This window comes from Aquarana catesbeiana, linkage group LG09 (assembly GCF_042186555.1).
Source record: "Aquarana catesbeiana isolate 2022-GZ linkage group LG09, ASM4218655v1, whole genome shotgun sequence".
NCBI lineage: Eukaryota > Metazoa > Chordata > Amphibia > Anura > Ranidae > Aquarana > Aquarana catesbeiana.
The window spans coordinates 220,133,330-220,160,992 of record NC_133332.1 but is presented as its reverse complement, the minus strand read 5'-3'; the positions used below and the strand labels follow the sequence as shown (position 1 = coordinate 220,160,992).

The window sequence follows — 27,663 nt, the reverse complement described above, 5'->3', positions numbered from 1 at the left end:
CATTCTGTCCTCTCAGCGCGGGGGGGGGGGGAGTGCTGACAGGAGCCTAGTGATTATTGCTAGCGGCTATAGCCATACCCCTTAAGAATAGTGTGTGGAGCCAAGCCATGTACTGATTTATAGCACAGATAAAGTCATATTTTAAAACTATTTAAGTCAACTTGCATGCAGTTGTTTCAAGCTTAAAGCCAACTTCAGTGCAAGGTATAAAAACCAGACTTCTATGTAGACTTCTATATTTTTGGTCTTATAGCACATAAGGTATTCTTCACCAGCCCAGTTCAACCATGCTATAATCAAATACATCAATAGTAACTGACATACCGTATATAACAAGAAACAACCAAAAGGGGGCACTCTATAACTATAATTCTAATTCAATGTACCAAATCCCAAACATTGGACATATACAACTCCCTAGTCATACAAAGACTAGCTACAGGAATTTAAAGGTACCAGGTCACAAACCAATTATTATTATTATTATTATACAGGATTTATATAGCGCCAACGGTTTGCGCAGCGCTTTACAACATGAGGGCAGACAGTATACTTACAATACAAATCAATACAGGAGGGATCAGAGGGCCTTGCTCGTTAGAGCTTACAATTTAGACGGGAGGGTCAAGTGGAAACAAAAGGTAATAACTGTGGGGGATGAGTTGATGGAGAAAGTGAAAATACAGTTGTTAGGTGTGGGTAGGGTAGGCTTCTCTGAAGAGAAGGGTTTTTAGGGATCGTCTAAAAGCTTATAAAGTAGGAGATAAGCAGACAGATTGGGGTAGGGTATTCCATAGGATTGGAGTGGCTTTGGAAAAGTCCTGGAGGCGAGCATGGGAGGAGGTGACGAAGGAGCTAGAGAGCAGGAGGTCTTGAGAGGAACGAAGAGAACAAGTATTTTGGTATTTAGAGATTAAGCTAGTGATGTAGCTGGGGGCGAAATTGTGGATGGCTTTGTACGTAGTTGTTAGTATTTTTAATTTAATTCTTTGGCGGAGTGGAAGCCAGTGGAGGGATTGACAGAGAGGAGTGGCAGACACAGAGCGATTGGTAAGGTGGATGAGTCTGGCAGCAGCATTCATGATGGATTGAAGAGGTGATAGACTATGTAGAGGTACGCCAATGAGAAGGGAGTTGCAGTAGTCAAGGCGAGAGATGACCAGCGAGTGAATGAAGAGCTTTGTTGTGTCATTGTTTAGAAAGGGGCGTATTTTGGAGATGTTGCGGAGGTTACAATTTTTATTCTTCCATTTAAAAATTCAAGATAAAATGTACATTTCATGCTGTTCAATTTACATCAATGTTCACAATACAATGTTTCACCCCAGATATCCCAATACATACCATAAATACAAGTATACAAGTTATTTCTCAATCCATATTTCCAGTTGTGTATCGAGATATAAAACTTTAATTAGTTTCTTGGGTCAATGCCCACTTCTTCAGGAAGAGATGGGAAAATAATTGTCTCCTGAATAGCAACAAATCAATGAACACCATAGTACAAGATTAAACAACACAGGGCTGTGTTCCCAGTAGTGGCTGCATCCAACTCTCCAGTAGGTTAACCACCATATTTCAGCCATTTAAGGGACAGGGCCGACCAAAACTGGTCTTGTCAAACACTCCCATACATAAATGCTGGCAGCTTGGTGGTTATGTTAGATCTGATGAGGAGGCATTTATGTATAGAAGTGTTTTACATGACCAGTTTTTTACATGACCAGTTTTGGTCAGTCTTGTTTCATAATTGGCTGGAATATGAAGCCCCTCCTCTGTGGTTAACCTACGATAGAATTGAATGCAGCCACTGCTGGGAACACTGCCCTGTTTTTTAATCATGTGCTATTGTGTTAATTGATTTATTGCTGCTCAGGAGATAATTATTTGATGAGCCCTTTCTTTTTCCCCAAGTCACATTATCTTTTTCCATGGTCTTCAAATTAATGTTATGGAGGTCTTTTGTAAAACACTCAAAGTACATTTGTGTAGATACCTATTATTGCTTAAAGAAGGCTTTGATTTTGACTTATTTTTCAAGCCATATGATGCAGGGTAGTCCAACAGATCCAACGCCACCCAGGTTTATTGATTGAGGTTTTCTAGTTTGTCCAATTCTTTTTAGACATATCCTCAACTTTTGGGTGTATGTTTCTTTCACAGGTACTTTTTTCATCTTTAAAACTCTTCTTAGGTAAAAAACATTTGTCTTTATATATTTCAAATTTTTTCCCACTGCTGGGAAAAGCTCAAGCCCTTAATAAGGAAGACTATAATATCAGTAGTTCACTCCATCTCAGTCAGGTTAATAGTGTTATTACCCTTTTAAAGGGTAAAATTATTTCCTGTGTTCTTTTGGATGTGTTTATGAGAGGAAGGGTTTTATTTTATTGCTGATCTATTTGTTCTTGTCTAGTTCTATCCATTTTTATATTTCTTTTTCTCTCCCATCCTCTCCTTCTTTGCCCACATCCGTTTACCTGTCTTAGTGCCCCTCCCTCTTTTTTTCTCCAGTGTTTTCTTCCAATACCTACTCCTGGATTGGTATCTTCCTCTGTTCTGTTTGGTCAAGTTCTTTTTAACCTTTAACTTATTTTTGTTCCTTTTGTAATGCTTCAAACGTTGAATTGTCATGGCATTTTTCAAATTCAGGTGAGTCATTTATCCCCAATAATTTCTGAGCACTACTCTTTTATTGCCTCTTCAAACTCTTCTAAATTGAAGAAGAGATATGTAGGCAATGTTTAATACTCTGTTTTATATTTGCTTAGATGATTTTTCGGCAGAAAAAAAAGGGATCTAGCATTAATCCCCAGAATGATTCCTGCTTCAATATAAGAATTGGGAGAATACAATTTTCCCCTAATATTTCAAATGTTTCATTACCAGATGTCCATGTCCTATTTAAAAATGCTTGCATTTCCTGCTTGAGCTCCTTGTACATTTGGAAAAGCATATAGTAACACCAACCCCACCCCCCCAATATTTGCTTAGTTGGAAGTAGGTGTGCGTAAATGTACAAACAGCATCAGGAATATGGCAAGAGATCAGCCAGACAAAGCCGAGGTAATTAAACCTAAAGAATATATATTAGATACATGAGCTAGAAAAATATAAGATTCCAAGATATATCAACTGGAGCTGAATAGTATTAATTGACATTCCCAATTGGTCATTCTTTGAGAGGATAATTGATCGTTCAGACTAGAGAAGAGGGCCCCCCCCCTTCCTATGCATTGCTCCATCAAAGTTTCCAGTTATGCCGCGTACACACGACCGGTTTTGCCGTCGGAATAAACTCAGAAGGTTTCTCCGACAGAACTCTGACGGAATTCCATTCAAGCGGTCTTGCCTACACACGGTCAAACCAAAGTCCGACCAAAGTCCGACCGTCCAGAACAAGGTGACGTACAGCACGTACGACAGGATTAGAAAAAGGAAGCTCAATAGCCAGTAGCCAATAGCTTCTGTCTTGTACTTGCTTCACAGCATGCGCCTTTTTGGTCCATCGGAACAGCATACAGACGAGCGGTTTTCCCGATAGGAATTGGTTCCGTCGGAAATATTTTGAACATGTTCCATTTCTAGGTCCATCAGAATAAAAAAAAAAAAAAAAGTCCGATGAGGCATACACATGTTCGGAATAGACGATGAAAAGCTTACGTCGGACTTTTTCTGTCGGACATTCCGCTCGTGTGTACGCGGCTTTAGACACAGTCCCTGAAAACTTACTGCTGAGCTCTATCTTTAAATAAATCATAGTGCTCTGGAAATTCTTTGTTATATTTTAAATGTTTATTTGTGTTACAATGATTATAAACTGAACATATGAAAAAACATAAAATAGTTTAAACATAAACTTAAAGAAATTGACCTGTAACCATAAGAACAAGTTCAGATTGTGCATTGCTGCACATGTTTTGCACTTTTTTGAATTGGACCCCAATGTACTAAGGCAATGCAACTGCTTCCTGTAGGTTGTAATGTGTTGGAAGCCCACTGAAAATGAATGGACTACTTTAACTTTGCACACCTTAACATGCAACATAATGTATGTTAACATGCTTGCATTAACATGCTGCATAGGTGCAATCCCAGTCTTATGGTTTCCCTTTAATAAAACACAGATGAAAGGTAAGTGTATGTACTGTATATTGGCATGTGTATTGATTTCACTTATTTGAAGTTTTCAGGTTGTATCCTCCATTAAGCAGGTCTGATTTTCATCTCAGACTGTTTGTAAGAGTAGTTATATCCTTTTCCAGAGTTCCAGTTTATTCCGTCAGCAAAGGTATCGTGATTTCCCAGCAGGTACTGTCCGTTCAAGTTAGATTGGTGGCACTGGTTGTACCACCAGGAACCTTTATATAGCTGGACACAATCTTTGGCATCTGTGTCATTGTCTTGGTCTACAGCGGAGAACTTCATTCCATTGTGATATGTCAAAGAATCTCCTAGGAGAGCATAATGAACTTAAAGATACATTTTAGTAGGAGACTTTTGCAAAAACGATAAGCCATTTCTTTACAAACCTCCATGTCTGTAAGTTTTATTCTTCTCCCCTCTCAGCAAATACCTTGAATCCTGTAAATGGCAGTACCCAAATTAAAGTCTATCTAAAGGCAAAACTTATTTGGGGGTACAGTAGGGGAAGGTTACAGCCACTATAACTTATTTTTGCCATCCAAGTCTTATTTGTGAGATGTTTCTTCCCTTACTGTCCTGTAGACTCAACAGGAAGTGAGGAGATATAGTTTCAGTGTGAGGTCCCTTATTAGACAGTTGTCACAGGAACCAAGGTCCCCATTCTAATGCCCCGTACACACGGTCGGATTTTCCAACGGAAAATGTGTGATAGGACCTTGTTGTCGGAAATTCCGACCATGTATAGGCTCCATCACACATTTTCCATCGGATTTTCCGACACACAAAGTTTGAGAGCAGGATATAAAATTTTCCGACAACAAAATCTGTTGTCGGAAATTCCGATCGTGTGTACACAAATCCGACGGACTAAGTGCCACGCATGCTCAGAATAAATAAAGATATGAAAGCTATTGGCCACTGCCCCGTTTATAGTCCCGACGTACGTGTTTTAGGTCACCGCGTTTAGAACGATCGGATTTTCCGACAACTTTGTGTGACCGTGTGTATGCAAGACAAGTTTGAGCCAACATCCGTCGGAAAAAATTCTAGGATTTTGTTGTCGGAATGTCCGAACAAAGTCCGACCGTGTGTACGGGGCATAAGACTTCACCTCTATTCCTGTGCTGGTGACTCAGAGTATTGTAATTACCCACACTTTCATTCCTGGTGACATTGGCAATAAGGACAATTACAGGGCGTAAGAAAAAAACATACATGGCAATAAAAATTACAGTGGTACTAGCCCCCCACCTCTCTATCAAAATATATAAATAAGGTTTTGCCTTTAGATATACTTAACCTACAGAGGATGCTATCTATCCATCTGCTGCTGATTGTCTGCTGAGCTTGGGACTAAGTTATTGATGTTTATGATAAGACTGAAATCAAAATCTCAGCAAGAGCTATCCATGGAATTTACAGCCATTCTCAGCCATTTGTCAGAAGGTTTGCGTTCTTAAATTTGGACCTCAATAAAATGAAAGCTTAAAATGGTTCTAAAGGCAGACTTTTTTTTTACCTTAATGCATTAAGGTAAAAAAAACTTCTGAATGAAGCCCCCCTTCTCCCCCATACTTACATGAGCCTGATCTTGATCCAGTTATGTGCATGAAAGCAGCATCTCTCTTGGCTCTCTCTCCACATTGGACAGAGAGGCAGCAACGGGAGTCATTGGCTTCTGCTGCTGTCAATCACAGCCAGTGAGAAGAGAGCAGGGAGGTGGGGCACACACACAAAGACACACACAACTGACTTGGGAGAAAGCACGCACAGGTGTCCTCATAGCAAGCCGCTGGCTATGGGGGCACTAGGCAAGGGGGAGAGGCCAGGAGCGCCGGTGGGGGACCCCTGAAGAGGAGGATCTGGGCTGCTCTGTGTATTGCACAGACCAGGTAAGGATGACACGTTTGTTATTAAAAAAAAAAACATTTAGAATCACTTTAAAAACATTTTAATCTTACATATAAGAAAATGTGGATTGTTATTTCTTTATTCAACTTAGTACCTTAGCCTGGTATTTACGTTTAATGACATGCAGCTTGGACCTTATGCAGAACAAGAGGCAAGCCCCCTCCCACTTCAAATATTACATTCCTTACCTGCATTACCACTTGTGAAGTTTCTGATTACCAGCTTAAACTTCTCAGCTTCTCCCAGAATTTTAAAGAAGTTATATTTAGCAAAATGCTTGATAGTGTCAAAGCCTTGAAGATCCACTCGCAGTTCCCAAGTCCCTGACATGACAGAAAAATGATTATCATATAATTTTGTTTTTTTTATCATAAAGTATGTTGGTGCCTTTATTATATGTATTTTAAATAATTTTATTGACAAAACTGCAGAATACTGCAACTTTAATGGACATGAAATCACAGAATGGAGTACTGAATTTTGTCAAGAAAAACAATAACATTTTGATGTGTGATTCTCCATTTTCCTTTCTGCTTAAAAATGAATCAATATTAAACAAGTTTAAAAAACTTTCTGCAACAGCCATACCCATCATCACCATCATTACCTGATGACGTTATCATGTGAATATTTTCATTCCCCAGCCAGAACTCTGTCAAGCGGCTACCAAACCCCTTCTTGTAAGACTCCCAGTTTCGCAGGAAATCCACAGATCCATCACAGCGCCTCTGGAAAACCTAAACAACAAATTCTATGACTATCTATTGTTGAGTCCAGCATTACCAAAGCTGCAAGACTTTCTTTGCATCAGTCCATCATTATAGCTTAAATATACAGCACATGTTTTTGGGAGTACATTTGTGTGCAAATTATTCCTGCTCACTACAATGGATTAAATAGAAACAGCTAACTCACCATAGGGTGAGTACATGGATTGACCATAGGGTGAGTACATGGATTGAAAACTGGCTACAAGGGCAAGTTTAGAGGGTGGTGATAAATGGGGAGTACTCGGAATGGTCAGGGGTGGGTAGTGGGGTTCCCCAGGGTTCTGTGCTGGGACCAATCCTATTTAATTTGTTCATAAACGACCTGGAGGATGGGATAAACAGTTCAATCTCTGTATTTGCAGACGATACTAAGCTAAGCAGGGCAATAACTTCTCCGCAGGATGTGGAAACCTTGCAAAAAGATCTGAACAAATTAATGGGGTGGGCAACTATATGGCAGATGAGGTTCAATGTAGAAAAATGTAAAATAATGCATTTGGGTGGCAAAAATATGAATGCAATCTATAAACTGGGGAGAGAACCTCTGGGGGAATCTAGGATGGAAAAGGACCTGGGGGTCCTAGTAGATGATAGGCTCAGCAATGGCATGCAACGCCAAGCTGCTGCTAACAAAGCAAACAGAATATTGGCATGCATTAAAAAGGGGATCAACTCCAGAGATAAGACGATAATTCTCCCACTCTACAAGACTCTGGTCCGGCCGCACCTAGAGTATGCTGTCCAGTTCTGGGCACCAGTCCTCAGGAAGGATGTACTGGAAATGGAGCGAGTACAAAGAAGGGCAACAAAGCTAATAAAGGGTCTGGAGGATCTTAGTTATGAGGAAAGGTTGTGAGCACTGAACTTAGGCCCCTTTCACACGATCGGACCGTTCAGGTCCGCCTGTCAGTTTTGACGGCGGACCTGAACGGGCGCTCCATGTTAGTCTATGGAGCGTTGGATGCCAGCGGAGACATGTCCGCTGACATCCGACCCCTTCCGATCCGCTAAAAGCAGACGGATGGCCCTACGTCCAGGTCCGTCGCTGGCGGATCGGATCGGGTGAGATCTGATGAAAACGGACATGCTGTCTGTTTTCATCCGATCCCTCCATAGGCGGCAGCAGCGCCTGACAAGCCCCTCCCCGCTCAGTGAGCAGAGAGGGACCTGTTATCCGCCGGCTCAGCGGAGATCAACGGACAGATCTCCCGCTGAGCTGGCGGACCGAGGCGGGCTCAGTAGAAACGGAGTCCGCCTCATGTGAAAGGGGCCTTATTCTCTCTGGAGAAGAGATGCTTGAGAGAGGATATGATTTCAATATACAAATACCATACTCAGCGGTCTCAGCGGGGAGCATCGATAGTTTCAAGAAACTATTAGATAAGCACCTAAATGAACGCAACATACAGGGATATACAATGGAGTACTGACACATAATCACACATAGGTTGGACTTGATGGACTTGTGTCTTTTTTCAACCTCACCTACTATGTAACTATGTATGTAAACTCCAACCTGTTTCAACTATCCTGCTGACACATATTAACAAATGGTAGTTGACGTGAAAAACATAAGTTTCCCAAAGAAATCTGAGCTCCACCTCTCTCCACCATGACTCATAATTTGTGACCCAATACCAGTGCACTGATCTTAACTAAACAGACTTACAGAAGGAACACTGATCCTCTGCTTCAGCTGAAAATGTGAGTGATAGTAGACAAAGGGCAGGGTTAGGTTTTTCTAATTAGCTTTGACTTTTCAGTATTTTACAGTAATCAGAAACATTATACATGACTTCTAAGTGGTTGTAATGAGTTATTGCATTATGATAATTGAAAAAGAAAGAAGGAGTAGATATGGCGCCGTTCCAGACCTGATTGAGTTCAGGTGTGTGCTGTTCCCTGACTCAAACAAACAATAATATATAGTGAATGGGTGTCTTCTAGCCCAAAACAGATACAACTGTGAATCCAATATGAACTTAATATATAAACTCCTGAGTGTGGATGAGTGTCAGGCAATATACCTGACTCAATACAACTTGTATTATAATTAAATCTGTGAATAAAGTGCAATATATCTAGTAATTAATAAGCATATGCAATCCCATATATACAAAGATAAATCAATATACAAATATAAAGTATTTATTCTCCTCAGACTGTCCTACTAGGCTGCAGGACCCCTGACCCTCTGTCTGGAGATTGGTCCTGTGCCGATCACTGCTATATGATCATTGCTCTTTGCTTTATTATAGGGTGGTGATCGGTTATACAGTCAGGTCCATAAATATTGGGACATCAACAATTCTAATCTTTTTGGCTCTATACACCACCACAATGGATTTGAAATGAAACAAACAAGATGTGCTTTAACTGCAGACTTTCAGCTTTAATTTGAGGGTATTTACATCCAAATCAGGTGAATGGTGTAGGAATTACAACAGTTTGTATATGTGCCTCCCACTTTTTAAGGGACCAAAAGTAATGGGACCGATTAACAATCATCCATCAAACTTTCACTTTTTAATACTTGGTTGCATATCCTTTGCAATCAATTACAGCCTGAAGTCTGGAACGCATAGACATCACCAGATGCTGGGTTCCATCCCTGGAGATGCTCTGCCAGGCCTCTACTGCAACTGTCTTCAGTTCCTGCTTGTTCTTGGGGCATTTTCCCTTCAGTTTTGTCTTCAGCAAGTGAAATGCATGCTCAATCGGATTCAGGTCAGGTGATTGACTTGGCCATTGCTTAACATTCCACTTCTTTCCCTTAAAAAACTCTTTGGTTGCTTTCGCAGTATGCTTTGGGTCATTGTCCATCTGCACTGTGAAGCGCCGTCCAATGAGTTCTGAATGATTTTGCTGAATATGAGCAGATAATATTGCCCGAAACACTTCAGAATTCATCCTGCTGCTCTTGTCAGCAGTCACATCATCAATAAATACAAGAGAACCAGTTCTATTGGCAGCCATACTTGCCCACGCCATGACACTACCACCACCATGCTTCACTGATGAGGTGGTAAACTTTGGATCATGAGCAGTTCTTTTCCTTCTCCATACTCTTCTCTTCCCATCACTCTGGTACAAGTTGATCTTGGTCTCATCTGTCCATAGGATGTTGTTCCAGAACTGTGAAGGCTTTTTTAGATGTTGTTTGGCAAACTCTAATCTGGCCTTCCTGTTTTTGAAGCTCACCAATGTTTACATCTTGTGGTGAACCCTCTGTATTCACTCTGGTAAAGTCTTCTCTTGATTGTTGACTTTGACACAAATACACCTACCTCCTGGAGAGTGTTCTTGATCTGGCCAACTGTTGTGAAGGGTGTTTTCTTCACCAGGGAAAGAATTATTCGGTCATCCACCACAGTTGTTTTCCGTGGTCTTCCGGGTCTTTTGATGTTGCTGAGCTCACCGGTGCATTCTTTCTTTTTATGGATGTTCCAAAACAGTTGATTTGGCCACACCTAATGTTTTTGCTATCTCTCTAATGGGTTTGTTTTGTTTTTTCAGCCTAATGATGGCTTGCTTCACTGATAGTGACAGCTATTTGGATCTCATATTGAGGGTTGACAGAAACAGATTCCAAATGCAAATAGCACACTTGAAATGAACTCTGGACCTTTTATCTGCTCCTTGTAAATGGGATAATGAGGGAATAACACACACCTGGCCATGGAACAGCTGAGCAGCCAATTGTCCCATTACTTTTGGTCCCCTAAGAAGTGGTAAGTACATATGCAAACTGTTGTAATTCCTATACCGTTCACCTGATTTTGATGTAAATACCCTGAAATTAAAGCTGAAAGTCTGCAGTTAAAGCACATCTTGTTCGTTTCATTTCGATTTTATTGTGGTGGTGTATAGAGCCAAAAAGATTAGAATTGTGTCGATGTCCCAATATTTATGGACCTGACTGTATACTTGCTGATTTTGAACTAATCAAGATTCACAAATACACAGGTAGAGATACTTACAATCCAGCCTCCCCCATCAGTGTGCATGTCACAAAGCACTGTTAATGGATTTTTTCCACCTGGGAATATTGTATACCAGTCGCTGATACTGAAGCCTTTCTCCAGGAGCTGCTTACAGTTCCTCGCTGCTGAAATAATAATGGAAGAATAGATCAGAGTCAGGAAGAGGACCTGTCCTTTCTCTGCAACTGGCTCCAATTTCTAGAGTCAGGGAAAGTCAGACCCCAGTAATGGATTGAAACAAAATCAGAGAGGGGCACAGAAAAGAATTCTGTTTATTATACGTAACAACAGATATATTGATCTGTCTGCTTTTAGGTAGGATCACATTAAAAATCCTTCAATCCTTATTTTAAGAAAGATAATATTTCTTAAAAGTTACCTAATAGCCCCAAAGCACTTTAAAAATATTTAAGATTATTTTTATGTATTCATTTCCTTTTATTTGTGTTTCTTAATATTTTTATTTTTCCCTTTTTGGGGGCTCCCAAATTACTAATTGGCTTTAGGCATGGTGTCTACCTGTGCCTAATGAGAATTCCATGCCTGTTTTGGCAGGAGGTGCCTCTACCATAAAGTTGCAATTAAGGGCACACAACTAAAAAGTCACAGCTAAAATATATACCCAAACTCACTTTTCTTTTAAACCCTTAGCTTGTAAGCTCTCACAAGCAAAGCCTTCCTAACTCCTTGTATTGAATTGCATTGTAACTGTATTGTCTTCCCTTATTTTATAAGGTGCTGTGCAAACTGTTGGTGCTATAGAAATACCATATAATTATAATAATAATAATGTGGCTAAACAAAGCAGCTTGGTCAAGGACTGCCCCAACCTGTGATAGGACAGATTAGGAGCAGAAACAGAGCAAAAGCAGGTTCTCTCTGGGGTTTTCCTTCCCACTAGTTAGGTCATTGCGCAATGTTTAAAGCAGGGGTCTCCAAACTTTGGTCTGCATGTATGGGGGTACAATTCTCTGTTTGCCCACTAGGTGGCGCTTTTCCCTATACTATACTGTACTGTACTGTATACTGTGGAAGAGACTCAGGATAGGTGAAGTTTGGGTGGAGAACCTGAAAAGAGAGAAGCTAAAAACTCTGTAGCTGGCCCCCATGGGATTTGGTACTCCGGTGATTGGTAATCCCCTAGTGCAGTGGTTCTTCACTCCTGTCCTCAGGACCCACTAACAGGCCAGGTTTGCAAGATAACTCAAATACATCACAGGTGATATAATTTGCTGCTCAGTGACTGCAGTATTCTAGTCTGCATCTTGCCAAGGTAATATTTAAAATCTGGCCTGTTAGTGGGTCCTGAAGACAGGAGTTGAGAACAACTGCGCTAGTGCCTTAGATAGGATGGAGTCGGGGGTTGTTATTGTGTCTTGTTTCCATTTGGTATTGTGATTTTGTGTTGTCTTTGTTGAATGTAGCTGTATCTTAATAATTACCCTTTGGGATTAATAAAGTATTCTATACCTAACAGGACATAGATGGCCCGACCTGGGAAAGTGCCCATGACCGTTACCATATTGGCAGGGCCATCTATAATATTGAGTGGACCCTGGGCAAACATTTTCTTGCATGCAATTTCACTCTTCACATGCTTTGAGACATACAATAAATAGCAGCTAGACTCAAAATCAGTTTACTGAATCAGATCAGGCAGTGATTGCGATTGGTTGCCAGAGGTTACAGTGTATCATTACCACTCACTGACTGGCTGCTAGAGGTTACAGCACACATTATGGCTCACTGTTAATTTTCTAGAGGTTACAGCACATGACTTCTGCTTGTTGATTGGTTGCTAGAGATTACTGTACAGCAATACTGCTCATTGATTGATTGCTAGAGGGTACTGGACATCTATACCACTCACTAATTGGTTGTTAGAGGTTACTGCACATTATTACTGCTCACTGATTGGTTCCTAGAGGTTACTGCATATCCTTACTGCTCAATTATTGGTTGCAAGAGGTTAGTGGACAGCATTACTGCTCACTTATTGGTTGCTAAAGGTTACAGCGCATCATCTCTTCACTGCCTACACACCATGGACTGTGGAGGTGAGGTGACCCATCAATAGACAGAAAACTCCTAGGAATCCAGTGGCAATGCAGGGGAGGGGGTGTGTGATCAGTGGCAATGCTGGGGGGGTTGATGGGATCAGTGGCAGTTGTGGGGAGATGGGATTAGTTAGGAGGCAGTACACTGTGGCAAATTCTGAATCATGTAGCGCAAAGCTGGAAATATTTGGCAAGTATATAGTGGGGGATTCTACCAATGTAATGGGGAATTTACAATGACCACCTATTTGGGGGAAATATACACTAATCACTAATGTTATGAATAATTTACACCAACAACCAATGTAATGGGGGATTTTACAGCAACAGCCAATAAGGGGGGATTTCTCCACTGGCCACCAATGTAAGGGGGATTTACACTCACCACCAATTTAAAGGGGGCTTCTACATGGATCACAAATGCAAGTTTGGAATTTTTTTTAACGATTACCAATATAAAGAGGTGTTTCTACACTGGCCACCAATGTAATAGGGATTTACACTGACCACTAATGTAATAGGAGCAGAAACAGTAACCACCAATGTAAAGAGGGATTTACACTGACCACGAATGTAAGGGGGACCTTCACACTGGCCACTAGTGTGAATGAAAGGATTGTACACAAAGCCCAAATGTAATGAGAAGATTTACACTGACCACCAATGTAACTGAGACATTTAGCCTGCATTCACATTTGTGTGTGTCAGGAATACATGCAAAATCGCTTTCCTGACACCACAGAAACATGCTGGCCTTTAGCAGATACACAGCAGTGCCATTAATTGTTAATGACACCCTCATGCAGCGACTGAGATGTGCGTATTCACAATCACCAAAATGGTGCTGTGGCACCATGTTATTTTGAAGAAGGGTTCCACCTCTAACTTTCTTACCTTTGCAGAACAGGCTGATATTAGGCTTAATGACTATAGTTGTAGGCAGGACTTTCAAGCATGCTCCTTTACCTCCCCAGAGGGCAGCATTCAGCAGAAGTGATGGTAGATATGACCTCAGGGGGACATGATATACATATGAATGCCGCCTCTATTTAAATATCAATGTCACGGCCCACAACTATTTACATAATATTGCCGCCACTATTTACATATTAACCACTTGACAACTGGGCACTTAAACCCCCTTCGTGACCAGACCAATTTTCAGCTTTCAGTGCTCTCACACTTTGAATGACAATTGCTCAGTCATGTAATACTGTACCCAAATGAATTTTGTGTCCTTTTTTTCATACAAATACAGCTTTCTTTTGGTGGTATTTGATCACCTCTGGGCTTTTTATTTTTTGCGCTATAAATGAAAAAAGACCGAAAATTTAGCAAAAAAAACGCATTTTTCTTCGTTTCTGTGATAAAATTTTGCAAATTATTAATTTTTCTTCATAAATTTTGGCCACAATTTATACTGCTACATATCTTTGGTAAAAATAACCAAAATTAGTGGATATTTTTTGGTCTGTGTGAAAGTTATAGAGTCTACAAGTTGTGGTGCAAATCATAAAAAATTGATCACACCTGATGTACTGGTGGCCTATCTCATTTCTTGTGACCCGAACAAGTCAGGACAGTACAAATACCCCCCAAATGACCCCTTTTTTAAAAGTAGATATTCCAAGGTATTCAGTAAGATGCATGGTGAGGTTTTTGATGTTGTCATTTTTTCCCACAATTCTTTGCAAAATGAAGATTTTTTTTTTTTTTCCTCCCATAAAATTGTCATTGTAATTGGTTATTTCTCTCACATGGCATGTGTATACCACAAATGACACCCCAAAATACATTCTGCTACTCCTCCTAAGTATGGCGATACCACATGTGTGGGACTTTTTCACAGCCTAGCCACATAGAGAGGCCCAACATGCAGGGAGCACCATCAAGTGTTCTAGGAGCATAAATGACACATCTAACTTGTTAACTACCTATTACACTTTTGAAGGCCCTGGAGCACCAGGACAATGGAAACGCCCACAAAACTCAGCCTGGCCACATACAGAGGCACAACATTGAAATAGCACCTTCGGGCATTCTAGGAGCATAAATTACACATCTCCTTTCTCAACCACCTATTACACTTTTGAAGGCCCTGGAGCACCAGGACAATGGAAACGCCCACAAAATGACCCCATTTTGGAAAGCTAACACCCCAACGTATAATCTATGAGGCATAATGAGTCTTTTGAACGGTTCAATTTTTTCCAGAAGTTTTTGGAAAATGTGGAAAAAAATGAAAACGCATTTTTTTTTTACACAAAGTTTTCCATTTATAAGCTATTTCCAACACGTAGCATGTACATAGCAAAAATGACACCCCAAAATACATTCTGCTACTCCTCCTGAGTATGGCGATACCACATGTGTGAGACTTTTACACAGCCTGGCCACATACAGGGGCACAATACTGAAATAGCACCTTCAAGGGTTTTAGGAGCATAAATTACACATCTCATTTCTCACCCACCTATTACACTTTTGAAGGCCCTGGAGCACCAGGACAATGGAAACGCCCACAAAATGACCCCATTTTGGAAAGCTAACACCCCAACGTATAATCTATGAGGCATAATGAGTCTTTTGAACAGTTCATATTTTTCCAGAAGTTTTTGGAAAATGTGGAAAAAAATGAAAACGCATTTTTTTTTACACAAAGTTGTCCATTTATAAGCTATTTCCAACACATAGCATGCACATAGCAAAAATGACACCTCAAAATACATTCTGCTACTCCTCTTGAGTATAGCGATACCACATGTGTAAGACTTTTACACAGCCTGGCCATATACAAGGAACACCTTCAGGTGTTCTAGGGACACATAGCATGCACATACCAAGAATTACACCCCAAAATACATTCTGCTGAGCAAAGGGTAAAAAAAAGATTACCTGTGGTTTTAGTAGCACAGTTGTCCACAGGAGGATAGCACCGGTCCAGGCAGCAGGCAGGGACTTGGTCAGCAAAAGCGAACGCAATTGTCCAGGCAACAGGCAGGAACACTGTCCATAGTCAGTACAGGCAGCAGGCAGGGATACTGTCCATATACAGTCCAGGGTCAGTGCAGGCAGAGATTGTCAGCAGTGCCAAAATATTGATCCTGGTAGTAGGCAGGAACATGGTCCATCCATTTGGTGTGGTCAGTTCATGCGACAGGCAGAGGCATGATGGCATAGGTCCTACAGGCAGCAGGCAGAAGTAGGGCCTCGTTCAGGACAGAATGGGGACAGGGGTAGAGGCTTCTCCCACCCAAATCTCTTTGAACCCTCCGAGTCTCCAGACCCTAATCTAGGAATGAGAAAACAAAAAAAATGTTTTCTTCATCCAGAAAAACAATTCTGGAGCCCCTCACATATGTTATGAATCCCACTAGTCCAGTGGCAGGGTACAAGATCAGTCCAAGAGGCAGGCAAAAAGGATGGTCAAACAGTCCAAGGTCAGTTCCAGATCAGGCAGAGGTATGAACAGAATCGGTACGCAGAAGCGTGGTCAAAAAACAAGCCAGGGTCAGTTCCAGATCAGGCAGAGATATAAACAGAATCGGTAGGCAGAAGCGTGGTCGAAAAACAAGCCAGGGTCAGTTCCAGATCAGGCAGAGATATAAACAGAATCGGTACGCAGAAGCGTGGTCGAAAAACAAGCCAGAGTCAGTTACAGAACAAGCAGAGGCATAAGGGGTGTGAAGGTAAATGGCAGGAAGTGAGGGTTATGTTTACCATACTTCACTAATAATTTAGTGAAGTATGGTAATGGCGGAAACAGTCAACTATACAGAGGCCTGGTTGGGAAGGACATTGGGGACAATAAAAAGTAGTGTCTCTTCTCACTCCTACTTTGGTGCACACCTGGCATTTTTTCTGCCTTTTTTGGCCTGTTGATCTGGGGGGGATTTTTTCGGGAAAGTGGTGTTCGGAGAGTCTACTAATCACATTGGATCGAATGGTTTCTGGTGGGCCGTTTGGGAATAAAAGGGCAGTGGTGATTTCCTCCTGGTATCCAAGGAAGGATTTGGGGCTTGCAGTGGATTTATGATAAATAACATAGCTGTTATATATGGCCAAATTGAACAAATAAATCAAAACTTTTTTATACTACTGGTATGTTCTTCTTGTGGCAAGGTAGGGTTCGAGCATCTGGTCGTTGAAGTCGACACCCCCCATATACTTGTTGTATTCGTAGATGCATGTTGGCTTTTGGATTACCCCATTCCTCCTGGTTATCTCCACGACGGTGTTATTGTGGATTGATGAAAGCACGTAGATGTCCCTTCTGTCCCTCCACTTCACAGCCAGAATTTCCTCATTCCGTAAGCTCGCCATCTCCCCTCTTCTTAGCTTTTTGTTCACGAGGCTTTGAGGAAAGCCCTTCCGGTTCTTCCTTACGGTCCCGCATGCTGGAGTCTTCTGTCTGTGAAGATTTCGGAACAGGGGCAGACTAGTGTAAAATTTGTCCACATACAGATGGTAGCCTTTCTCCAGGAGTGGGTTTATGAGTTCCCAAACGACTTTCCCACTCGATCCGATATATTCTGGGCAATTAGGGGGATGTAGCTGGGTGTCCTTCCCTTCATATACGATGAAGGCATAGGTATATCCTGTAGCTCGGTCGCATAATTTATACATTTTCACCCCATAGCGGGCCCTTTTGGTGGGAATAAATTGTTTTATGCCCAACCTGCCACTAAATTTGACCAGGGACTCATCCACACATATGTGCTGGTCTGGGGTAAATAACTGGGGGAAGATATCAGAAAAATATTTTAGTAGTGGGCGAATTTTATATAGCTTGTCAAAATTTGGGTCATTTCGGGGAGGGCACTGGGTATTGTCATTGTAGTGTAGGAATCTCATAATCATGAGATACCTGGTTCTGGGCATTACAGAGGAAAAGATGGGCATGTGGTGGATGGGGAGGGTAGACCAATAGGAATGTAATACATTTTTTTTGGTTAGTCCCATACAGAATGTGAGGCCCAAAAAAATTCTAAACTCCTCCACTGTTAGGGCTCTCCATTCGTAGGGATGGGCATAATAGGACGTTGGGTTACTTGCTATGTATTGTTGGGCATATAGATTGCACTGGGCCACAATCGATGCAAGCATGTCCTCAGTGAAAATAAGGTTGAAAAAATCTATTGGTGAAAAATTTTCTGTGTCCACCTGGACTCCTGGCTGGGCAGTAAAAGGGGGAATGATAGCTTCTCCTGAATTAGGTGGCAGCCATAAGGGGTTCTCAAGGGAGTAGGGAAGGCTGGCATGGGACTTAACCCTTTGGGCCTGAGGTGACACCCCACTGGTACGTGGCCTTTGTCGAGGCACTGCGGTGCTGGTGGATGGCACTGCGATGCTGGTGGATGGCATTGCGGTGATAGTGGATGGCATTGTGGTGATAGTGGATGGCATTGCGGTGCTGGTGAATGGCACTGCATCCTCATCAGTACGTCTTCGTCTGGCGGGCGGACTCTCATCCACCTCTGAGGCTGTCAGTGTACCACTGCTGAGGACAGGCTCGTAGTCCACGTCAGACTCAGAATCTGAAAAGGAATCTGAAGCGGAGAGCTCCCCGTTGCTCTGGTCAGCCGCAAGAATATTATATGCCTCCTCGGCTGAATATACTCTTTGTGACATAGTGATGAAAAATGGCAGATATGTGGCACTGATGACACGTGACACTGGCAGATTGCACTGGTGATAGATGGCACTGATACGTGACACTGATGTGGTAGGTGACACTGGTGACACTGATGACACTGATGTGGCAGGTGACAGACAGGTGGCACTGACGACAGATGGCACTGACAGAAGGCACTGACAGATGGCACTGATACATGACACTGATACGTGGCACTGATACGTGGCAGGTGACACTGACAGGTGGCACTGATGTGGCAGGTGACACTGACAGGTGACACTGATGTGACAGGTGACACTGATGTGGCAGGTGACACTGACAGGTGACAATGATGTGGCAGGTGACACTGACAGGTGGCGCTGATGTGGCAGGTGACACTGACAGGTGACACTGATGTGGCAGGTGACACTGACAGGTGGCACTGATGTGGCAGATGACACTGACAGATGGCACTGACGACAGATGGCACTGACAGATGGCACTGATGACAGATGGAAGCAGTAATGAGCACTGTGGCACTGATGTGGCACTGTATGGGCACTGTATGGGCACTGTATGGGCACTGTAGGTCGTTTCACTAAAAGCTCGGCACTCACAGTTTTCACAGATCGCTCTCTCTCCTCACACACGGTCTCTGTGTGAGGAGATGTTATATTCTTAATATCTAAATTTTAATTGGCTTTATTAAAAAGAATATGCATTTTCCATATTTGTGTGAATGATAGGACTTTGAAAGGATAAACAGCCTTCTGCCTCTTGCTACCTTCTTGCTACCTTCTGCTTCAAAGCCAGACACATCTCCCTCTTCAAGACACACAGCTATTCTATGCATACAGCATTTCTTCCAGGACACAAGAAGTTAATCGGCCATTTTTAATAGGCCATGACAAAGGAAAGCACATGTCTAAAGATTTTCAGATCTTTGAAACAAATGAACTATATTTGAACATTTTTTGCATATATGAAACAACACTAATTCTGAATATGAATGTACTATTTTTGTAAGTATTTTCCAAGTTTATGTGTGTACAATAAAACACACAGTTTGATTTAAGCTGACTCAAGCAGAAATAATTCCAAAATTCGTCTGACGAGAAAACATCATTATTGAAGGCTTTTTATACAATTATAAGCCATTTATTTCATTGGCGGACGCCAGCCAGTTTCAATCGTCAGAAGTTTTTGTGCCACGTTCTTCTTCCGTTGATCAGAGGGGAAATGTGATGAACAGGAAAAAATTTCGCAATTATTGAAAGAACCTAGAAACGCCAGATGTTTTTGATGTTTGATTGTGTGAAGACCAGAGGATTTGGATACAGCAGTCTTGACAGACGGTTTAATTAGAGTCCAGCGGAAAACGGAAAAGTTTTATATTCGGTGAGTACCAAAATATGGAATTTATAAATGTTATAGCTGACGAAAGTAATTTAGAATTTGAAGGTTTAGCCAGTTATATTTCAGACACTAAGTTATGGCAATCAATGTATAATCAATGCCTACAGGCAAATAAAGAAATTGAGAAGAATAGATTTTCATTAGCTAAATCTAAGAGGAAATTAAGTAATGTGATGAAATTAGTTACAGTTTTCAATGCAATGGTTTTTGATATGCCAGGAAAACAAAGGCAAAGTGTAACAGAAATTGCACAAACACAGAATTTACATATTGAACAATTATTGATTGAAAAAGATGCATTAGAACATAAAATGAATGCATTATTGGAATCGTTTAAGGAAAAAGAAAGTTGTATTACTTTTTTAACTCAGAAAGAAATTGAACAAGAGAATGTTAAGTTTGCTTAAAACGCAATTATTGCAAGCTCAGTCTTCTGCACATGCTCAGTGTTTAGCTTATGAACACGTGACAAAGTCAGAGGCGAGGGATAATGATGCCAATTCTGGATTTGACACAGTGGAGTCATTTGAGGAGGTTAATATTTCCTCAGACAATGAAAGTGTGAAGTCTGTTGATTTGAATAATAGTAATATTCAACAGAAATGTAAATTTTCATCGCCATATACTCAAAGAAAGGTATATGCAAAAAAAACAACTCTTAAATGTTTAGTTTGCAAAAGAGAGGGTCACATAGCTAGGTTTTGTGTGATGGCTAATAATAACGATATACAAAAGAGATTGTATTATCCGAAAACGATGCCAAGACGCTATGAAGTGTATTCTGTGCGCTGGTGTAGTAATTTGAGGTATAGAGGCCATAATAATCAAACTAATTTCCCTTTTAAGACCCAAATGCAAAGATTGCAAACTGCAAATAGTCCATTAAGACAGGAAAGGTATCACTATGTATCATATAACAGTGTGAAAAACAATGTTAGCAGTCCTTAAATGAACTGCATGGATGGTAAGGATTTTCTGGTTATTGATTCTTTGCTATGGATAATAAAGTTATGATTTGAGGTTCAGAGATTTGGTTTTTATTTGATATATTTTTAGTATTTTCAAGGATAATCCTTTGGATTATTAATTTTTTATTAATTTTTCCCAGTTATGATTATTATGATTTTAATTTTTTATTTTTTGTTCAGCATTTTTTGTTCAACATTGAGAGGTTTAGTTCATCTGATAAGGGGGTAATTAACAGCTTTGTACTCAATTAGCAAAGGATGCAGATTTGTATGGAGAATTAGTGATTTTAACCTGAATATGGTCAAAATTATGTTGTGGAAAAAACAAATATAAGATTTTCCTTCGTTTTCAGAGGATTAAAAGATTAATCAATTTTTTGAGTCCTCATCAGGTGATATAAGATCTAAATTTTGGTTAATGATAACTGGATCTAATATCATGACTTAGATGGATTTTCTATATTTTAATGTACCACAACACCTACAGGTGGAATTCACTAAATTTAACTATGACAGTTTAGATCACTTTGGTAAGCAAAAATTGCTTGAAGTTCTTAAAGAGAAATTCTATTGGGACAAATTGGAAAAGACAGTAGACAGAGTAATTAAATATTGTCTAATCTGTGTACAAAGATATTTTAATTACTGGCAGGATATGGATTAATCATGTTTTTCTAGTTAGGGGTATACTAGCAAACCTCAGTAGTGGCAGAGGATTCCATTTTATAGGTAAAATCATGCAGATAATGTGTAAAATCTTGGGAATAGGACAGAGATTTCATGTATCATATCATAAATGTCATTCAGAAAATGATATTTCTTTTGGTATTTTGTGCTCCTTTTGCACAACAGTGTTTTGGTTATAGATGATACAGGACAATTTGAATAGAATTGTGTTATATGCAGTTACTTGTATGAAAAAAATGGTCCTTCCACACATTTTTAAGTTTGAGTTAAAAGATCATAATTTCCTTATTTTACAATATTCCTTGTTTAGGAAATTATTAAAAGACAATTTGTATATATATACTGATATGTAGTATTTGTTTTAGAAGTTTAAAGAAACTTGTATTGTATAAGTTAAATGGTTACTCACAGAGCTCATAGCCCCACCCTTAGGAATTTGAGAGTGATGTGACACCCACTTTTTTAAAAAGGAGGGGGGAATACTCATTGAGAGTCTGCATCTGTGGGACTACAAGACAAAAAAAAAAACTTTCTGAATAAGAAAAGGAGGGGGTTTGTTTTTTTAGGAGTAGAATGCCTGTAACAGAGTTTTTTTGGCAGACATGCACTCCAGCTGATGTTGCAACAGACATTCACTCCAGTATACACAAGACACATACACAGCATGATAATTGTTGTTACATTCACACACACATATCTGATTCTTGTAACATTTTGTTATTTTATTATTAAAACCAAAATTATCTTTTATTCAAGATAAACGGTTTACCAAGATTGATGATTAGGAACGGAAAGATTTATTTAAATAAAAAAATTAGATGCTGTTAGCATAAGTTTATACAGAAAGAAAATGGTGATTAAAGAGTTGCCATGTGTAAGGTCACACCCAGAGATGGTGAGATACACATCATAGGCGGAACTAAAGTTTAAGGAGAAGTGGACCATGGCAAAGTAATTGGGAAGGTCCATTTGACATCTTGGATGTTCAAGGGACAATGGTACTAGTTCAAGGATTTCTCAATTTAGTGAAAAAGCATGTATAAATAAAAATGTGGGTATAACAAATGTAATATTCTGAGATAAATGATGCTGCTTTTATTTTTCCTAGGAATGAATTATATTTCATTAACCTGGAGGAATCGTGGATTCCAAAAAAGAAGAAAAGATGTCAGTTCAATAAAAGAAAGTGTTAAAGAGAGAAGATTTATCATCGTCACAGGATGCATCTTTTCCCTAGTGACAATTTTATCTGTGGTAAAATATATCACAAACTGTTCCAGCTATGCAGAGGTTAACAGGATTGAAGAATTACACTACAAAGACATTACATTATTCAGAAACAAAAGAGATCTAGACACTGATATCAATATAGATGATAAAAGTGATAAAGACATTGATATTAATACAGAGGACAAGAGTGATAAATACAATACAAATGACAGAATATAATTCTAGATACGTTGATAACAATACAGCTGAAGAATTGTATGGATATGTATTTGTAGGACAGGGATATGATTGCTGTATGGAATTATATTTCATTCGTAGAAATAATGTTGAGGTAAATGTTAAAATAGAATCCAAAACACATTTTGTTAAAATGCTGGGATCTTATAGGTTAAACAACAGAACCCGGAACTTTTGAATGTAATATTTTGGGAAGGAGTTTTTGGTCAGTATTTGTAAAAGGTAACAATCTTTAAATATGTTTGAAGATATTGATAGTTTGCATTTGATATGTAAAACAAAAAAATATATGTACCTCAAGATTCATTGGTAACTTGGAAAAGGAACGATGAATTTTTGGGAAGTTTTCTTCACAGTTCTACTATGATAATTCATAAAGGAATTTATGGTAGTGTGAATTGGATCAATAATACATTTGCTTATCAATAAATGAGAGTATCTTTGAATGATACTGGTATATATGAATGTTGCATATCAATAGTAAATTATCCAATGAAATGTGCGAAGGCAAGTGTTGTTGTAAGGTCTCCTAGGAAAACTCCATGTGTTGGTAAGAAAAGTGTCTCAGCAAATCCATTTCAGATTAACCATTTCCAATCCAGAACTCTTTTGAGAGAGGGAAAAGTTTGTCATTATATTGTGGAACGTTAATGTTTCAGAATGGAAAATTTCTACAAGGTTTCCACAATGTCAAGGACATTTGGTTAATATGGAATTGGGTATTGAAAGATGGTTTGGAATTAATAATAGAAATCATAACAGAAATAAGCGTGGTATTGTTGAAGGTATTTTAGGAGGGATTGGCACAATTGGGAATATTACTAATAGTATGGACATTAATACTTTAAAGTCTGATCTTGAGACAGCTGGTTTAGTGGGTAGTAATGGGATTAAAATACAGAGAAATGTAAATGAAATTTTAGAAAATATGGTTATTAAAACAGCTAATATAATGGGTCCATCTATTTTACATCTTCAAAATATTACTCTTGATTTAATGTTAAGTGAACAACATTCTCATATTGCCAGAGCATGTTTAGAGATCCAGACTGAATATTCCACTAATTTTAAAATAATTGCACAAGCATTTCAGAGTGGAATAACCCCTCTTGGCATTTTACAGAATTTACCCAGAGAATATGTATATGCTATAAATTATACAGATTTAAGGGTAAATAAATGGATAGGATGTAAACAGGATGTTTGTTATAGTTCTTCTATGATTCCAATAGCAGGACAAGAACAAATTTTGGTTCCAATCACTGTCTTGGGATTACCCGTCAGCAATACACAATTATTGTATTATAAATTACAGTATACAGATTTTGCATTTAACAATGAAAATTCTGAATTAGAACAATTAGATTTGTCATCATGTTTACAATTTCAGTCTAAAGTTATCTGTTTACCCAATCAAGATAAAAGTATTTTTCATTCTTGTTATCATAATCATACATTATGTTCAGCAAGAATAGAAAATGTTGAAACAATTTCTGAATTAATTACTCGTGTAGATAAAAAGAAGGTTTGTTTTCAGATCATGTCAGATACAGAAAGGGTTAAAACTTTTTTCTCTTCTTGTACAAATACAGAAAACCTAAATCAAGGCTTGTATTGTACAGAAGGAGACATTGTAGCAATAAGTATTAATGGGTTTAGAACAAACTTAACAAATATGCTTATGAAAAATATAAGTGCTCTTCCCACACAATATAATATATCTCAGATAGATGAATTTCCTTGGGAAGAATGGGCAAATATAATTCAGAAGGATAAAGGTTTATTGATAGCTTTGGCTGAGGAACTTCAGAATGCAGAAATATTGTTTAAACATGAACAAGGTAATTTGCAAGAGATATCTCATCAATGGTCAGAATTTTCAGGAAGTAATTGGTGGAAAAAAATCAGTAATAGTGTATCAATTTGGGGAAAAACTTCAATAACCTCAGCAGCAGGAAATATTTTATCACATCCTATAGTTATTCTTTTTATTATTATTATGTTATTCATTATATTCCAGTTATGTTTGATGTTTAGAATGAAAAAATTATATTATCGAATTAGAAATGAAATCAAGAAAGGAGATGATTTATTGCAAAATAAGCTTAAGAGAAAGATGGGTTTTGGTATTGCAAACTCGATTGATGATGGAAATACATTTGGAGTTATTGGATCAAAGTCAGTATGAATGGGACATGTATGCTATGTATGGATAAAATATGATTGTTATTCATATTTCAGAGGGGAATGTTATATTCTTAATATCTAAATTTGAATTGGCTTTATTAAAAAGAATATGCATTTTCCATACTTGTGTGAATGATAGGACTTTGAGCTAGTGATATCCAGATGGCGATTCATTGACTAAGACTGCAGGTCAAGACCCTGTCAGAATTTGATGGATTTTGTAAATAATATATGTATGGGTTGAAAATCTTCCTATGTAACCGATACTCTGTTTGATATATGCGTTTATGTTTTAAGAGGTCTGATAGTCTCTCACATATATCTGGTTTCATGTTTAAAAGGTTTGGTAAAGTAAAAACAGATGTTGCTCTCTGTTAGCCCCCACTTTTAGGAAGGAGGAGAAAGGGGAGTGTATGGGAGGGATTTGTGTTTGGGCGCGAATTTGAAAGACTGAGTTCATATATTCAAAGGATAAACAGCCTTCTGCCTCTTGCTACCTTCTGCTTCAAAGCCAGACACATCTCCCTCTTCAAGACACACAGCTATTCTATGCATACAGCATTTCTTCCAGGACACAAGAAGTTAATCGGCCATTTTTAATAGGCCATGACAAAGGAAAGCACATGTCTAAAGATTTTCAGATCTTTGAAACAAATGAACTATATTTGAACATTTTTTGCATATATGAAACAACACTAATTCTGAATATGAATGTACTATTTTTGTAAGTATTTTCCAAGTTTATGTGTGTACAATAAAACACACAGTTTGATTTAAGCTGACTCAAGCAGAAATAATTCCAAAATTCGTCTCACGAGAAAACATCATTATTGAAGGCTTTTTATACAATATTAAGCCATTTATTTCAGGAGAGAAAGCTGGCAATGAGAGATGATCTCATATGTTTACATTTGAGATCATCTCTCATTGGAAGCTCGGATCGCGCTGTAAACGGCCGCTGTGATTGGCCGTTTACGGCGATCTGTGACTGGCTGTGTCCAAGGGACACGGCCAGAGCAGAATTTCCCCGATGCGCGCTCCCGGGAGCGTGCATTGCGGAAATGAACAGGAGGACGTCCAGGGACGCCCTCCCGGCAATTGGAGTCCGCGCTGTAGCCGTCTTTCAGCTATAGCGCGGACGCCTAGTGGTTAATGTTGGTTATTTACATGTAAACACAGGGTCGGCAAGTGAGTCATCTGTACATGGCAATAGGGCAGAGCTGGGCAGCAGCAACAACACTTTGCACTGAGATATCGGGAATACAGCATGGGACTAAAACCTCAAGTGATAAGGGAATTTAAACTGGGATAGTTGGCAAGTATGAAGCAGCTGCTTTGGGCCCCACAACAATCATGGGGTTTAGTGCAGCTGCCCCTTTTGCCCTGCCTTAAAAATGGTTCTGCATATTGGTGAGAAGCTGTTTGCCATGCAGTTACATGCCTGAAGTTGTGTGCCTTGAAATTGTGCAAGAAAGCTGTGAAAAAATTATTTAACTCACCTCTTCTTACTACTAACGACCTATATTAAGAACCTGCACCTGGTACTGCTGGGAAGAATACAGGATGAAGTGTCAGGCATGGTAATGTACATAAGCTGGTGAATGTATACTGGGAGCAGGGACCAAGAATAAGGGCAAGAGGCTTGTTAGTGGTACCCAGGAATGAAACATAAGTCCATGTTTGTTTGACTCTGCCTGCATGTGGGCCACATCTAGCCCACTACAAGATTTTATTCGTTCACAACTGATTTGCACAGGCTGAGTATCCTTATCAGATGGTGTCTGCTGATGAGGACCCTGTTGTAAGGGGAGGCTCTGATGGAGACCCTGGTGTAAAAGGGACTCTCATGGGGACACTGATGCAAGCTGGGACTCTGATGGGCATCCTGATGTAAGAAGGGACGCTGATGGGGACCATGATGTAACAGGGGACTCTGATTGGGAGCATGATGTAAGGGGGACTCCGATGAAGGCCCTTGTGTAAGGGGAGACTCCAATGGGGACACTGATGTATGAGGAACTCTGATATAAGGGAGGAATCTAATGAGGATTTTGATTTAAGGGACAACTCCTAAGACATACTCTGATGTAAGGAGAGCTCTGATGGGGACCCTGATATAAGAGGGAACTCTTATGAAGACTCTGATGTACAGGAGGACTCCTAAGGTGGACTTTGAAAAAAATTAGAGAGCCCTGGTTTAAAGCAATAAAGCTTGATGGATTTGTGGTGCTGTCCCTTCATTTTTCAGTATAAATCCTTTGGGGGAAGAGAACTACAAAAAAAATATATATATAAAAAGACAGGCTGAGGTACTATTTAAAATACATTTAAGGATATTTTACTAAATTCTTAAGTGCATTATTTTTCTAAATATTTTCCTATATTTTTGCTTTAAAATTGTATAGAGTTTGAACATTTACATCAATGTGACTATACCGTACATAGTATGGTGACCCT

The 27,663-nt window shown here is 39.5% G+C and overlaps 2 protein-coding genes across 7 annotated transcripts in view; one reads left to right on the top strand and one right to left on the bottom strand.

Moving 5' to 3' along the window:
• Nucleotides 1-3,828: 3,828 nt before the first annotated feature.
• Nucleotides 3,829-27,663, bottom strand: part of LOC141108280 (ficolin-2-like) — a 173,002-nt gene continuing 149,167 nt past the window's right edge. For 4 of the 6 annotated variants that reach the window (XM_073599746.1, XM_073599745.1, XM_073599749.1 and 1 more), the window contains 4 exons: nt 10,808-10,935; nt 6,665-6,794; nt 6,246-6,380; nt 3,829-4,454 (listed from right to left, as the gene is read on the bottom strand). In XM_073599746.1, coding sequence (XP_073455847.1) covers nt 4,207-4,454; nt 6,246-6,380; nt 6,665-6,794; nt 10,808-10,935 — 641 coding nt within the window. In that variant the 3' untranslated portion in view covers nt 3,829-4,206. The remainder of the gene's footprint in view (nt 4,455-6,245; nt 6,381-6,664; nt 6,795-10,807; nt 10,936-27,663) is intronic. The other 2 variants (XM_073599748.1, XM_073599750.1) reach the window with 1 other exon arrangement.
• Nucleotides 19,764-25,792, top strand: LOC141108278 (uncharacterized). Its single transcript, XM_073599743.1, has 2 exons — nt 19,764-19,879; nt 22,661-25,792. Exon 2 carries the CDS (start codon nt 23,729-23,731, stop codon nt 25,205-25,207), a length of 1,479 nt encoding a protein of 492 aa, XP_073455844.1. The 5' UTR covers nt 19,764-19,879; nt 22,661-23,728; the 3' UTR covers nt 25,208-25,792.

What these genes read in the sequence shown, in the direction of transcription:
- LOC141108278 (XM_073599743.1), top strand. Translation starts at nt 23,729, where the DNA reads ATGGAATTGGGTATTGAAAGATGGTTTGGAATTAATAATAGAAATCAT.